At 37.5% G+C, this 15,203-nt stretch overlaps 3 protein-coding genes across 3 annotated transcripts; all 3 read right to left on the bottom strand.

Moving 5' to 3' along the window:
• Nucleotides 1-1,227: 1,227 nt before the first annotated feature.
• On the bottom strand, nucleotides 1,228-7,735 carry LOC131789477 (heat shock cognate 71 kDa protein). The gene is made up of 7 exons (XM_059106597.2): nucleotides 7,463-7,735; nucleotides 7,315-7,388; nucleotides 7,065-7,139; nucleotides 6,512-6,641; nucleotides 5,127-5,965; nucleotides 3,133-3,480; nucleotides 1,228-2,016 (listed from the first exon to the last, which is right to left on the bottom strand). The coding sequence occupies exons 1-7, from the start codon at nucleotides 7,665-7,667 to the stop codon at nucleotides 1,741-1,743; spliced, it is 1,947 nt and encodes a 648-aa protein (XP_058962580.1). The 5' UTR covers nucleotides 7,668-7,735; the 3' UTR covers nucleotides 1,228-1,740.
• Nucleotides 7,736-7,840: 105 nt separating this feature from the next.
• LOC131789542 (uncharacterized) lies at nucleotides 7,841-11,352 on the bottom strand. Its single transcript, XM_059106694.2, has 3 exons — nucleotides 11,245-11,352; nucleotides 10,438-11,112; nucleotides 7,841-9,086 (listed from the first exon to the last, which is right to left on the bottom strand). Exons 1-3 carry the CDS (start codon nucleotides 11,249-11,251, stop codon nucleotides 8,917-8,919), a joined length of 852 nt encoding a protein of 283 aa, XP_058962677.1. The 5' UTR covers nucleotides 11,252-11,352; the 3' UTR covers nucleotides 7,841-8,916.
• A 1,414-nt stretch (nucleotides 11,353-12,766) lies between these two features.
• On the bottom strand, nucleotides 12,767-14,588 carry LOC131789545 (uncharacterized). Its single transcript, XM_059106698.2, has 2 exons — nucleotides 14,255-14,588; nucleotides 12,767-13,298 (listed from the first exon to the last, which is right to left on the bottom strand). The coding sequence occupies exons 1-2, from the start codon at nucleotides 14,501-14,503 to the stop codon at nucleotides 13,092-13,094; spliced, it is 456 nt and encodes a 151-aa protein (XP_058962681.1). The 5' UTR covers nucleotides 14,504-14,588; the 3' UTR covers nucleotides 12,767-13,091.
• Between the last annotated feature and the right edge of the window lie 615 nt (nucleotides 14,589-15,203).

The following is a 15,203-nucleotide window of genomic DNA, read 5'->3' as shown; positions in this document are numbered from 1 at the left end:
GCAGGAGTAAAATTTGAAAGCCCAAAAATATAAGGGTACTTACCCAAGCTGCTAGTATTAATTCCTCGTGTCATTAAATTTGTAATTTTCATTTTAAGGGAACGTAACAAACGAAAAATTTGCAGAGGTGATTCTTGTTATGTCAAATTTGACAATTTTAACAAAAGCGCATTGGAAAGATTGTTCATCGTGTTGAATGAGATTTCCAAATTTTCGTTGTCGTGCGCGTATGTTGTTCGGTGTACCTACTAAGACATTCACTCTTTTTTAAAGTTAAAACAAAATTGGCCAAGCTTTCAGACAAATAAGCTCAAACTTACGAAAATCTTACGACAGTGACTACTCTGTAATTCAAAAATTATCAAGCCCATTCCCAACAGCAACTTTGGAGCGTACTTCATGCATAAGGGTTTTCAGATCACAGGCGGCCCAAGCTCACGTCTCGAGGAAAAAAAACTAAAAAAAAAAAAAAACTACGACGTCGTAGTTCAGATTTAAAACAATTCGACTGTTTGGTTCATGGATGATCTTAAAGATTGTTAAACAGTAATCTAAGTCGGGATTCGACGACTTTACAGAATGAAGGAAGTCTTCGATAGTCACTTGTTTATCAGTCACATACTAGTTTCGTACAACAATCGAGTAACAGCACAAGTTTAAATGACGGTCACTAGGCTAGGTCGAACAAAGTAAAACTTACCAATAAAGAGGCACGCATAATTTTCGGGAATCATTGCCGCCTATGTTCTCTACCAAATTATGAGCTATACAAGAGGTGCATCAGCACAAAAAGAAGTCGACTTCCAGCTCCAAAACGTGACTAGGTGTTGTCTCAGTTTTAGGTAAACTAAATACTACTTTGCTAAGACGGAGTTTGGGAGAAATAATTGAATATTCAGGAAAGGTTGGAACAAAGGAACAACTGGACTGCTGGAATAGCACGTATCTGGGGATCACGTACAACCTAATCAACAGTGTAAATCCCTTGAGAGAAAAAAAAACCCTTAAAAGTACAATTTATGGTATGGAATACATTCTTTGGTGACTAAGGGTTCATCTTTGTTAAAATTGAATGCAAAAATAAATCAAATGGAAGACAACGATTACCAAAGCTAGTCGATTGTGACCCTCCCAAAGTAAAATCTCTATCCCCACCACCACCCCCTTCTCCCTCACACAACAAACAAACATGAACACAAAGTAAGGCATGTTATGATTGAGCCCCTCTTTTCTTTGCTGCATATCTTGTTTTAATATTTGTCAGAATACTTAAGGTGTTTCACACACCTGACAAACTCTCGCCCTCTTACTCAGTTTAACAAAATACACACTACAAACTTGTGAAATCAACTTTCAGAAAATCCATATCAAAATTGCTCCTGCTAAGCAGAGGATCCCAATGTTCCAGTCCTAACTCAGAGTGAATGGCTCTTTAACTCTGAGGCCAAAAAGTTTTCAGTCATGGTCCTTAACAAATAGAGAAGCTACAATACCTAACTAAGCCACTAGAGATCAAAACAAGGTGTTTCCAAAACTTGTGTACAAATGAGAAGGGATTGAACTAGTTTTCAAGGAATGCTTTTTCCGCTTTTTTTCATGCATTACTCTTGGAGCTTCACCACATTAAACTTCAAACAATCTGAGCTCTCTTTACCTTAAAGCATACAGGAAACACTGAATAACTCAATTTAATCTCAAAAAGTTCAGTGAACAAATCTCCTTCCTCAGGCAACATTTTCCTCAGTCAACTTCTTCAATGGTTGGTCCTCCAGAACTAGCCGAGTCAGAGGTAGGAGCCCCACCCCCCTGAGGAAAGCCTCCTGCCCCTGGAGGAGGGGCACCTCCAGAACCCTGGTATAACTTTGTAATCACTGGATTACAAATGCTCTCTAATTCTTTTTGTCGCTTATCATATTCATCTTTACTTGCATCAGGGTTGCTTTCAAGCCAGCTAATAGTTTCATTGCACTTGTCGACAATTGTTTTCCTGTCATCTTCAGAGATCTTATCTCGCACCTGAAGAAATAATTATAAATAAAAAACATTACTAACTTAAAAAGGAAAAATCTCAGACTTCAACTGATATTTTCAACAAAAATGACCCAATTGTTTGTCAATTCCTTGTAAACAACCTGCATTTTGTCACTTATTTCACACACACAGGGCAAAATCCAGAAAGTCAGCAACCATTCAAGGAGCCCTCTTTGAAATATTATCTTTTCCTCCTGCTCAGTGCATTTTCCCTTATACAAGATTGCAATATATCTTTGGTTAGGGTCTGTTGGAGATACAACAGTTTCAGTCAGCTTTTCTCAGTAAAATTATGTGGAATTATATTTTTGTGGTGACTAACTGTTGATGAATAATATTGGTTTTCTTTCTGTTAGAGGAAGGACTGTAAGCATAGTCTCTTTAACAACTGTTATTTGGTCTCATCACACAATGGCTCTTTCTTAAATGAGGAATAGAGGGTATTGTGTGACAAGACCAAACAACTGCTGCAAAGGAGACTACAGTAAGCAAGGCACTGATACATTTTATTTTTTCTCAGAAGTATTTGGATAAAAGAGACATGAGACCACAAAATACCTGTGCAAGTTTAGATAAATTGTGTTTTTTCTCTTAAAGTAAAGTAATGCAAGATTTTTGTTCTTTTGAAAGTTATGAAAACATTAAGAACAATAATTGCTCTATCTTGACATATCAAGCTAAAAAAACAATTCTTGCATGCTGCAGATGCCTATATTTTTTAAATGACACAAGACCAATGATGTGTTTGAGATCAAGTAGTATATCAGTACACACTTAAGTGTTGATGCATACTACATTAATTTTACTCAGGTAAATTTTCAGTTGAGTGAAGCCCAGAAAAAAATTGGTGATAAGTCTTTTGACTATTAAATAACTGAGTTTTCATGGACAACCCTCCTTACTTGCAGTGGTAAATGAATCTCAAGAGCTGTGTGCCACCAACCATCAAACGTGAAAACCCCAAAAGAAGTCAAATGACATATTGAACCTGATGGAAATGGAACCACTTGCCTTTGGCAACAACACAATTTTAATGTCGATACATGTTGCCAAATTTCCATCTCACCCCTGACTCAACTGAAAATCATAGTAAGTTCACACCTTTTCATCTTCCACTGTGCTCTTCATATGGTATGCATAACTCTCCAGTGAGTTCTTGGCCTGGACTTTGTCACGTTGCAAATCATCTTCAGCTTTGTACTTCTCAGCTTCACGCACCATGCGATCAATATCATCCTTGGACAATCTGCCTTTGTCGTTGGTGATGGTGATCTTATTCTCACGACCAGTGCTCTTATCAACAGCTGAAACATTCAAGATTCCATTTGCATCAATGTCATAAGTCACTTCAATCTGTGGAACTCCTCGTGGGGCTGGTGGAATGCCAGACAGCTCAAATTTTCCAAGCAGATTGTTGCCTGATGTCACTCCTCTCTCTCCTTCAAAGACCTTTAACAACAGAAAGGAAACCAGCCCCTGTTAGGTTCTTTCCTATGGTATACTGTTAATATGAGGGACTACTTTACTAATGGCATGATCAGTGGCATTCCCTTAGCAAAGACACTGAGTAATTCCTTGAACTTGAAACAGGGAACTTAAACTTATTACAACTACTCTTTATGCTCTTTTGATATTTATTTCTGGGCTGAATTTGAAACAAGGAACTAAGACTTACTACAACTGCTCTATGAGCTCTTTTATTGATTTGTTTCTGGTTTGTATTTCTTTTGATTAGTTAAAAGAAGAACTGTCTCACTCTAAAAGGAGGTACAAATATAAAGCCTCAATGTCATCTCAGAATATGAGGTGATTTCTTTAACCTTCAAGCCCTTAGAGCAGCGAGCATCTAGTTTCCCCTTACAGTAATATTACTGAATCATTTATTAACATCATGAGAATAAAGTGATTTCCAACCTAAGAAGCTTTGACTGTTAAACAAATTCTTCTTGTCAGATACAAAATGAAATGTCTAGAGAAGAGTTTGGAGAATATAGATACTAATGTTAGGATAATTGTGAAGAAGAGCTCCCCAAAAAACCTGTCGGCCGACTGTTGGTCAACTGTCAGCTGACAGGTTACCGACAGTCTACCGAAAGCTAACCAACAAGTTACCGACAGGTTAAGAAAAAAGAAAAATTGTGTTAAAAACGAACAGTTAACGTGACATAACAATCTGTAATGGTGATGTATGACTCGACAGACTTCACCTACCAACCGATCGACGGCAAAGTTGAAAATATGTAAAGAAACGTTTCTTCCAAAATGTTGTTATCAGATGCGTATAGGATATATCACTTGCGTAATTTACAACACACCAGACAATCTAAGAATCGCATTGGAAGATAATTTAATTGGAAACTCGGCCAAAAACTCTGATAACCATAAGCTACGTATCAATACAAACACTTTCATTCAAATCGCCCAACAATGCAATGCTGCCTCTTATGGTATGTTATGTATGTATCAATGATGTTTACCTTGTGCATTTGTGTTGCTAACATCGTCCTCTATCTTGCAGGTTTGGGATGAATTGCTATTTCCAATTTCAAATTTAATAAATGATACAACTGTGAATCTTTTTACTCGTTATGTTAAGTAATAAATTACTATACGCAACAATTCGATAATTAGACTTGGATGCGTGATGCGATAATTGATTTAGGTGCACGCCGCTAAAATCACGATTCTATGAGTGAAGTATCTTATATATTTCACCACTCACAAAACGGCTCCTTTAGGAGCCACCAAATCTATGAAAGGCTATTCTTGTCAATGTATTACACATGTTGGATGTTGTATCAAGCGAAAACCGAGAGAAAACATTAAGGTTTGTGTTAACGTTTTACCGACAAGCTACCGACAGGTTACTGACACATTACCAACAGTCGGCCGACTGTTGGCCCACTGTCGGCCGACAGGTAGCCTATATTTCGGGCAAAACCTGTCAGCTGTCTGTCGGCCGACAGACGACCAACTGTCTGCCAACAGGTTTTTTGGGGAGCTCTTCTTGATTTAATGGGTTAAGGGCAACAGCTGAATTCTAAGAGCACAGTTACACTTTTCTTTGATTTTTCTTCCCTGACACCATTGCTTACCTGGATTAGGACACTGGTTTGATTGTCTGAATAGGTAGTGAAGGATTCTGTCTTCTTGGTGGGTATGGTTGTGTTGCGCTTGATAAGAACTGTCATAACTCCTCCTGCAGTCTCAATTCCAAGTGACAATGGTGCTACATCCAGAAGCAACAAATCCTGAACTTCACTACTCTTGTCACCACTCAGAATTGCAGCTTGAACTGCAGCACCATAGGCTACAGCTTCATCTGGATTGATGCTTTTGTTGAGTTCTTTGCCATCAAAAAAATCCTGCAGCTTCTCTTGAATCTTTGGGATGCGAGTTGATCCTCCAACCAACACAACCTCATGAACCTGGTTCTTGGCCAATCCAGCATCACCTAAAGCTTTCTCAACAGGGTCTTTGGTTTTGTCAAATAAATCTCTGTTCAATTCTTCAAACTTGGCACGAGTAAGTGAGGTATAAAAATCAATTCCCTCATACAAGGAATCAATCTCGATACTACTTTGGGTGCTGGAGGAGAGGGTCCTCTTGGCACGTTCACAGGCTGTCCTCAAGCGACGCAGAGCGCGTTTATTGGTTGAAAGATCTTTCTTGTACTTTCTTCTGAAATTATCCACAAAAAAATCAACAACATTGTTGTCGAAGTCTTCACCCCCAAGGTGAGTGTTTCCAGCCGTAGATTTGACTTCAAATATACCATCTTCAATGCTCAAAATGGAGACATCAAATGTACCACCACCAAGATCAAAGATAAGGACATTTCGTTCAGAACCAACTTTCTTGTCCAGACCATATGCAATGGCAGCAGCAGTTGGCTCATTGATAATACGCAAGACATTTAAGCCAGCAATCACACCTTAGAAAGAACATTAAAGCACAAATTAGGTTCATCGTGAGTTCATTGTAAATTACATTCATCGTAATTTTCCAAATCAACTTTGGTATTTTTCCGTATTAAAATTTCACGTTTACTTGCACAGGATGAGCAAAGTAGAACAAGGTTCAGATAACACATTAAACACAAGTGTACTCATCATATCATAAAACTTTATATACTTTATTACTTCACACTCTACCTAAAAATAACCAACAAAAGCCACCTCAGTTAAGTTTTTTGTTTGGGCCTGTTATTCAGGTTTAATTTCCAAGATCTGATTGTTCATTCTCCCCTCTAGCTACAACACACTTCATTACACATTTATAAATTAATAAATGGGAATTTTGTATTAAATCAAAATACCAAATTCTACCTGATAATTTAGAGTATTCTAATTACCTGTTTGCTTGATAATGTATGGATATCATAGAGAGAAGTTACATGTCAATCACTACTCAGAGTTAAAAGGTTAAATCATTACTATAGTTTGTAAAATCTCTCATTATTTGTATCACTTAAACCAACCTGCGTCTTTTGTAGCCTGGCGCTGAGAATCATTGAAATACGCTGGCACAGTCACCACAGCATCTGTGATAGTTTTTCCAAGATATGCCTGAGCTGTTTCCTTCATTTTTGTCAACACCATAGAGGAAATCTGTAAACAAGAAATTGACAAATGATAAAAGGAGGCTTCTGTTGGTAGTTAAAGAATACCCAAAAAATCTTGATAAAAAGCTTGGAGGTAACCGTCCAAAACAAGGAGTAGGATTACTTGGCCCTAAAAATATTACATAACTTCTGATGTTGCAGAGAAAACCTATCATGGTTTTAGAAGCTTGACCCATCTATCTAATATCTGATTTTAAGTAATTTGTTACAGATGTTAGTTACAAAATCTTAGTGAATTGTTGCAATCATGGCTGAGTCATTGCAGATCAATAATTCATCGACGGTTACTGGTTGTGAAGTAAAATTTGGGAGGTATGACTAGCAGGCATGGCTGGGGCTATTGATATAATGAGTTCGTATTCCAGAAAATAATTTTTTCCTCGATGAAACTAATTAATCTCTTAAATACCTCCTCAGCGTAGAATGTTTTAGTTTCTCCTTTATATTCCACTTGTATTTTAGGCCTCCCAGAGTCATTAATGATCTAGAAAACGAAAGTAAGTTACTTAGATAAAGGTAACGTTTCTTTTGACTGACAGTTAAGAAAGAATGGTATCACTTTGTACAATAATCATATCAGTTTTTAATAAGATGTTCAATTAAAATCTGAGACTTCAATCAAGACTCAACAAATTCCGAAAAAGCCAACATCTTTTCACCTTGAAGGGCCAATGTTTCATATCTGCCTGCGCCGAAGGATCGTCAAATCGTCGACCTATCAATCGCTTAGCATCTGCAAAGGAACATGGGCACACATTCAGCCACCGCTCTTCGATTATAAAGAATGTATATGTTTTGAATTCTCACCAAAAATCGTGTTTGAGGGATTCATTGCGACTTGATTTTTTGCAGCATCTCCAATCAGGCGTTCCGTTTCAGTAAACGCTACATAGCTTGGTGTTGTTCTATTTCCCTGATCATTTGCGATAATTTCCACTTTCCCATGTTGAAAAACTCCAACACAAGAATACGTGGTACCAAGATCGATTCCAACTGCTGGTCCTTTCGACATGTCAACCGAGAAAAAAAGGTTTTGAGTCGAATCAATACAACGCAACTAGAAATCTGCAGGCAAAGCGATTACAATAACCGCGAATGTCACGTGATCACTGAACACGCCCAGTATTTTCGATTTATGCTACATGATAGACAGTCACGAAATACCAAGAAAGAGGCTCTAGCATCCTTTCTTCATTAATCAATCAATCAGTCATTTTATTTAGTGATGCAGGTTACAAAAGTGGCAGCCATGAGGCTGATGCGGACCTACAATTAACTAATAAAATGTGAAATAATAAACAAAATAAATTGTAAAATCACCCTATTGTATTTTAATTCAGTACAAGACAATAAAATAAGGTTCTTTGACAAATAAAAGTTACAAACTAATCTAGCAATTTACGTACAGTATAATAATACTTAAAAAATATACAAAATCTCGGTCCTTCATAGGTATCATGGGTGCTCCGAATGAGAAGCTATTTATAAGCCATTTATTTCATCCCGAATCTTAAATCGTTAGGCCGTCATTTCTTATACATTTGGAGGAGGAAAAACTTTCCAATTTTTAAATATCTATTGCAATAGCCCTCAAAAGTTACGCTTTCAAACGGCGTAGGTTAAGGTAACTACTCACTGCATTACACGAGTTTCTCCGCGCGCGGGCAGATTTGAGACAAGTCGAAGAAAAAACGAGGGCCTGCTTATAGGATATGAGAATATCGACGAACGGTACATTCACGTTATTCTAAAACCTGACTCAGACTGGTGGAAAGGCGCTTTCAGTTACATACGCTTCTCAAAAATACAAAACTTGACAAATTTCGTATTTCAACCTATCCTAGGACTGGCCACAGGACAAATATCAGAAATATAGTGGGAAATTCCCTTTTTATAGAGATTAAAATTTAAACAAAATTGGATTAATTTCTATCACACTTTTCTCGAAATAATGTCTCAAAATTGCATTTATTTAAGAAAACTCTCAAAACACTGAAATTTTTTACAAACAACATTTGACCAGATGAAAAACTAACGGCTTCTTATGCCAGCTGCCCACTTTTAACTTTATCTCACTCATTCATCCACTTTCCATAAAACAGATTACATGAATAAAATTCAAAATTATTCGAGTGTGTTTTCGGCAGAACAGCAACAAAGCGAAAAAAGCAGTGTCATTAGCGTTTTTCAGCCCAACACTTTCAATCAGGTGTTGTTTTAAATCTCTTGCGGAGATTTTCCAGGTTTACATGACCAGGTCTTCAGCACCATGTACTCGTGTATCTTTTGTTTCCAATGAGCCGTGTTCTTTCGCCAAACGATTCCTCCCTGATGAATTGATCAGTTGCCTGGAACCGTTGTTGTTCAATGTTCTGGTCGCTGAGGACTGGGCCCACATTCGTCACTCTGTCCAAAATAAACTGTTGACACACTACAGCAGAAAAAAAGGCATTTGAAAACTCTGTAGCTGTTCAACCATTTATATCACAAATTAAACGTTAATTAACTAAAAGGCAATTAAATTAACATAGGCACCTAAAGATAGAGAGTTAGCTATGACAAGTTTTAACCCTCCTCGTGCCCACTGGCGCACGGTAACACTTTGCGCCAGATCTCATCTTCATATTAGTTACCAATACCTCACCAAAAAGCAAACCCACCCCTTCCCTCAAAATAACGACACTACATTTAGTCTTTGTGTCTCGAATTTTACATTTGTGAATGATGCTTAGCGTTTTAACGTTAATAGCCGTTGACAATACAAGAACATTGTGAGATAAGCGAAGAGTCGTCATCAATCCTGAAAATGATCTAAGAAGCAATATCACTTTTTCTATATTAGGAGAGCGATAACTTTCCCTCAATTTGTCCTTATAATGATCTTACATACCATAAAATCTACTTTCAAATCTTGAATCAATGAAGTTAGCTTTAAGAATATTTTCTACGAAGTATTTATGTCCCACCCGACCACAGAGGAGTGCGCCCAATGCAAAGTTCGTGCCTGTATTTTACGATGTGATAATACTCTCACTGATCTCTCAATATAAATATGTATCATAATGGGCAAATACTATAAAAGCATTCTTATGATGGAATTGAACGCGGGAATAAGATACTAATGAGGTAAAAATAATAGTCGTTAAGAAATGTCAATGTTTTGATACTTGGTTGTAACATAGTGGCATTTTAATTCCGTTTCATTTTCCCACAGTAAGCATGACATTTCAAAAATATCAACAGAGTGCATGTCAAGTGCCATGAACCTGAATAAATTTTAATTTCCATTTCCAACCACTCATCTCTATTCTTCTTTGTTTAAGCGACTGAGCGAGTTTCAAACAATTCCGAAGTGATATCGGACTCAACGTATTCATTTATTCATTGGTGTGCTATCTCAAGCACATCTCCCGGGTAATGTGTGTCGCAGGTAATAAAGCTTTAGCAATAAAGATTTCTCTTGCTGATAACAAAAGCAAAGATTAACAGAGTCAATTCTGTTCTTTTTTTCCCTCAGAAAAATAAATTCTCGACCTGGATTATCCTTCTACTGAATGAACGAAAACAAAAAGGTGTCCAATAATCTGTTAGCAATTTTGACAACCTCGTTTTGGCCCATTTTTGGATGATTTTTTACTTTTAAGCATCGCTGATATGTTTTTGTAAATATGCCAACTCATACAAGAAAATTACTTGAAAAAAGTAGCCATCTATGTACTGTTTCTTCAAAAGGAGAAACTTAGTTAAGTTATGTTAGTTCTATATAAAAGATGTTGTCTTACCGTAACAGCCACAGGGCCAAAGAAAGTTTCGCGGCACAAATCCTCTCTGTCGATGTTCATTTTCAACCCACCACCAATCCTTATCATCTTTGTTGAGTACTTGAACAAGTTCTCCTCTCATCACGGAAATATCATCGTCATCACATGCTTGAAAATCAAACAGAACTCGAAGCATAGTTTGTCTCTCGCGAAGCCGCAAAGCTTCCCGCGGGTTCAAGCCGCGGGATTCTCGAATCGAGCATCGCATCTTCTCTGCTCGAATGAAGTTGACATTTTGAGGGTAAGGTGCTGGCTCCTCATTCACACTCGCACAGCTGTCTGACGGTATTATAATGGCCACCTGTTCCGTATAATTTTCTTTCAGTTTCTTTTCCGTTTTCACTGTGGTATTCATTTTGTTATCTTCATGTTTCTTATTAAACATCCGCCTGGTCTTGCCAAAGATCTTCCTGGTTGCTCTTTTAAAGAAGTTTTGTTTTCGTGGGTTGTCATACCCGGTGCCATTTTCTTCCTGTTCTTGTTTTACTTTAGCTTCCTGTTTTTTTGTGGCGAAGCAGTTCCAAGATTTAGTTTTGTAAGTGGCAACTCGCTCTGACTGGCCGCTTTCCACTGAGAATGCGACGCTTGAATCATCTTTGAAACCTGAGTCATCATCTGACTCAACAAAATTGTACTCTGTAAAAGACAAATACGAGGTTAGTGCTGAAATTCTCAGCCATAGGAAAATGAAGTTTCCTGCTATCTGTTGACCAAGTCAGAAATATTCAAAACATATTTGTTTAAAGGAACTTGTCAAACAAGTCTCACCCTTCATCGCCAAATTATCCGCAAGGAATCTGTGGCCACGTAAGAGTGATCTACGGCCTGGCTTGTGGCGATATATCTACTAGTTATGTGTCACGAGACCGTATGATTAATAGCACTTAAATTGTCCCCTAGGGAAGCCTTAATAACACGCCTGTGAACATGAAAGACTGGTTCAGCTAATATAGTTATTGTCCAGCAGTTTCACATGCTAATTATAAGGTTTGACGCACCCTAAAACTTTTGAGAGGAAGGAAAAAGGTGTACGTTACTCATAAAAAAAACAAACCACGCTTGTTTTGAATGCGAGCGTGTACAAAATAATGTAAACGCTGAAGAATCAAACTTGATTCTCTCTTGCTGAACTATATCAAGTGCGTTTGATTGAAATGTTTGATTTGTAATCAATTTCAATTTCAACAGTTTCGATAGTTCTTTTAACAATTAATTTAGGAATATTATGCGGGAGAATCACTTTCTCAAGTCAAAATAAATATAATAATCAGGCCGATAAACTTTCTCTGTTTTTTTCTTCAAGAGACATCTCTTGAGAAGCTAATGTAAGCTTTTCTGCTTGGGTGAAAAAAAAAACACAGATCTGACAGGAAATTCATTTGTGTTCAGCAAACAAAGGTCAACAACTTTCTAGAGTGCAAAATGCTATATTGTTTTTAGAAAAAGGAGGTTTGAATCTATTTTTTCTTTCGATGAACTAGTAAAAAGCTATGACATTCATTGAATGAAAAATTCGCTTAAGATTTTACTGGAGCTGACAGTCGGTAATGATACTGGGGGGTAAGTTTCTAAAGAAACTGTGGTGCTGCGTCGGTGAGAGAGTATAACAGGGTAATTTAGCATTATCAACTGAGTTGATAACGTAAATTGGCTGCCGTAAAGAGTTTAAAAGCTGACGTTTCGAGCCCTTCGTCAGAGCGATAGGAGGGGTTCGAAACGTCAGTAATGATATTGGTAAGGCTTAATGTCCGAATTTTTTAAAATTGGGTGAACAAGGCGGCTTGTATTGTCCAACAATATCAACGAGATTTTACTTAGTATCCTATAATTCAAAGGCTCCGACGATGTGCTGATTAGCTTTTTGGCTCGTTTGTATTATAGATAGAGGGTTGAAGATCTAGACAGCGTGATGTATGCTTCCTCTTTCTGAAGTAGCCTCAAATGTTCTTGTTAGTGAGTTATAAGAATATTTTAGAAAACGGGAAATGAGCTTTCGATGCGCGTAACCCATTCAAGTGCTTACGTCACATCTCAAGTGCTGCTAGTCACGCTTTTTTACTCTTAGCGTGCGGTTAGCCATGATCTGGAGAACAGAACACTCTCTATCACGCACAGCAAGTAGGACACTCTTCAAACTCTCGCTCAGTGGGGTGTCCCACACAACATGCGGTCACCCCAGAGGGCAACAATTGTCCCAGAAGCCACCGGGCCCTTTGAATGTGAATGTTGCTACCAACACTAACCAAGACAGTGGTGTCGCAGAGAATGATCTTACAATCTCTCGCCAGGCTATAGTCACACTTCACTTTAATCAGTAAATACTCCAGTTAAACAATTACAAGTAGATAACTTCTTGACTGGATTCAATAACTACACATAGAAAACCACGGAAAGTCTCCTCATTTACTTTTATCAAAACTTAATAAAACTATGACTCCTTTCTCGGATTGAATTTACCTCAAAGATGGACACGAAAACAGTCTACTGACTAGATGACTGTCTACATCTGTTTTTATTGGAATCCTGTGTTACTGATTCTTTTAATTGTTGAATAAACAAAGCCAGCTGATCCATAAAATTGATGTTTACAATAGCCAATTTCCCTTATTTCGGACTCAAGTTGATTCTGTGGGCAGATTTTCTATTGAGTAACAATTTCTCTTTTCATTCATGGTCATAATGTTCGTGTGATTAAGATGTCGATGACTCGCTGCTGACCGCACAGGACTGAAGGCCTGTAGTTGTTCTTTCATCGCTCCCGACACTCTCTGTAGACGTTGAAGCCGCCGGCCAGTACTGAGGTTCTGATTACGAAGGGTATCCTGTGACACAAACCAAGTGAAAGATTTAGAACACCTAGTATGCTACCTTTTACTAGTACTAAACAGGAATCAATTACAAGATGTGGTTGATACATAGCGGCTCGAGCCAAAAAGGAGTCTGAGTTGGGCCCAAAACATTTATTCTTGAGAACATTAAGCTCTTTTGTTTTACTATACACTGCACTGAGCAAAGTGAAAATTGTCGAGAGTTGAAAAACGTTTGCAAATGGGAGACGAAACCAATCAACTTAAAAAATAAATAGAACTAACAACTTATCATAATAACTTAAATGTTAAAAGTTATTAAGCAGTAAAATCTCGCCGTCATTTACCAATCATACTTATATTCTTTCATTAAAAAGGATGATACAAGTTGAACACAATAAATCATATCTTAGTGTTCGCGAGCTGAAGACTTAAACAGAAGATTCCCAGGGGCTGTAAGTGATAAGCAGGTGGAAATTAAACCTTAATTCTGACAAGAACACTAATCTAAACATTGAGATTCCTCGTAATTTCTTTGATTCTGGACTGATCCAAAAAATTAAAGTAAATTAAATTGAATATATCTGCATGAATTTTTTTGTAAATCTGCATACGACTCTAATATGTTATGGGAAATGGAATTGATTAGTGTTGTCGATGTTTGCACAATGGCTGCTGTAATAATTAAACACGAGGGCTTTTGTCGGACAAAACGCTTCTTATCACCAGTGTTACGCAAAGCATCCTTTGTGTGATACTGCCGCATCACATTCGAGAAGCTTTATGCCATAACTAACTACTAGTCAAAATCATTCCAAAAATAGAAGTGGAGAAGAAAAATCCTTTCTGGTAACAATCTAACGCGAGATTCGCCTCTCAGCGCAGCGATTATCAAAGACATAACGCTATGTTTTGGTACAAGAAGGTCGAATATGGCAACAAAAGAGGTTTTTATTGAAGTAGAAGCTTACCATATCGCGTAGAAGTCCATACATTTCTTCTTCTAACTTCTTTGTGTTTGAGCCCATTTCGTGGATGATCTGACTGAAGGATTTTGTTCTTTGTAACAGACTGTCCCTTCTCCTTACATGAGGCAAACGCGGCGAATAGGATTCTCCGTCGCTACTTCCTGATGTTAAACTTTCAACACTGTAGCTTGTCTTAAATTCGACGCGTCGGCTTATCCTTTCTTGGCAATCACCGTCATTTTCAGATAGCATTTTTCAGTTTGATTTTCAAGACCTTCTGCCTTCTAGTACTGAATGAATTAAATTTCAGTCACAGAAAAGTTATTGTCAGTGGGCGATGTCATGGCACAAACAAAGATTTAGCCTCGGATTGACTTCGACATTGTTTTGATTGGACGTTTCATGCTTAATAACTTTCAATTTTTAATGACTTCGTAACGCGTGTAACAACTGATAGACAACTTAAGAGGTTAAAGGCGAGGGAACGAACCATTGTTTTTTCTAAAACAAACCAAGATCAAAACAAAGGAAGATTAAGTTAAAAAAAGAAAAAACATTAGAAATGTTACAGAAAGCGAAGTGCAAGTTCATAAAAGGATGAAGGATTTGATTCTTACTGACACTAACTCATTAACCATTTTCACAGATTTCACAAATCGCTGAATTTTCGATACAACGTATGGACATCTCAATGAAAAATACATGTAAACATGGCCACCTCTCCGCACTGGGTCAAATCCTCGGGGGTCGAATTAAATAGCTTTAGTGTTAGTCTAGAAAATTTTGGTTCTTAGGGTTAGTTCACACGGCAACCAGCTGGACAACTTTCTTTCTTTCTACATCAAACAGAACAATTTTTTTTTATAAAAAGATTCGTTAACCGGACTTGGTACTCATTCAGAATGTCCAGTCGCAGAATGAAGCTGAATATAAAATTTTAATACTTATGTAC

Source organism: Pocillopora verrucosa, chromosome 13, assembly GCF_036669915.1.
Source record: "Pocillopora verrucosa isolate sample1 chromosome 13, ASM3666991v2, whole genome shotgun sequence".
Taxonomy (NCBI): Eukaryota; Metazoa; Cnidaria; class Anthozoa; order Scleractinia; family Pocilloporidae; genus Pocillopora; species Pocillopora verrucosa.
This window is presented reverse-complemented; position numbering and strand designations above follow the sequence as displayed.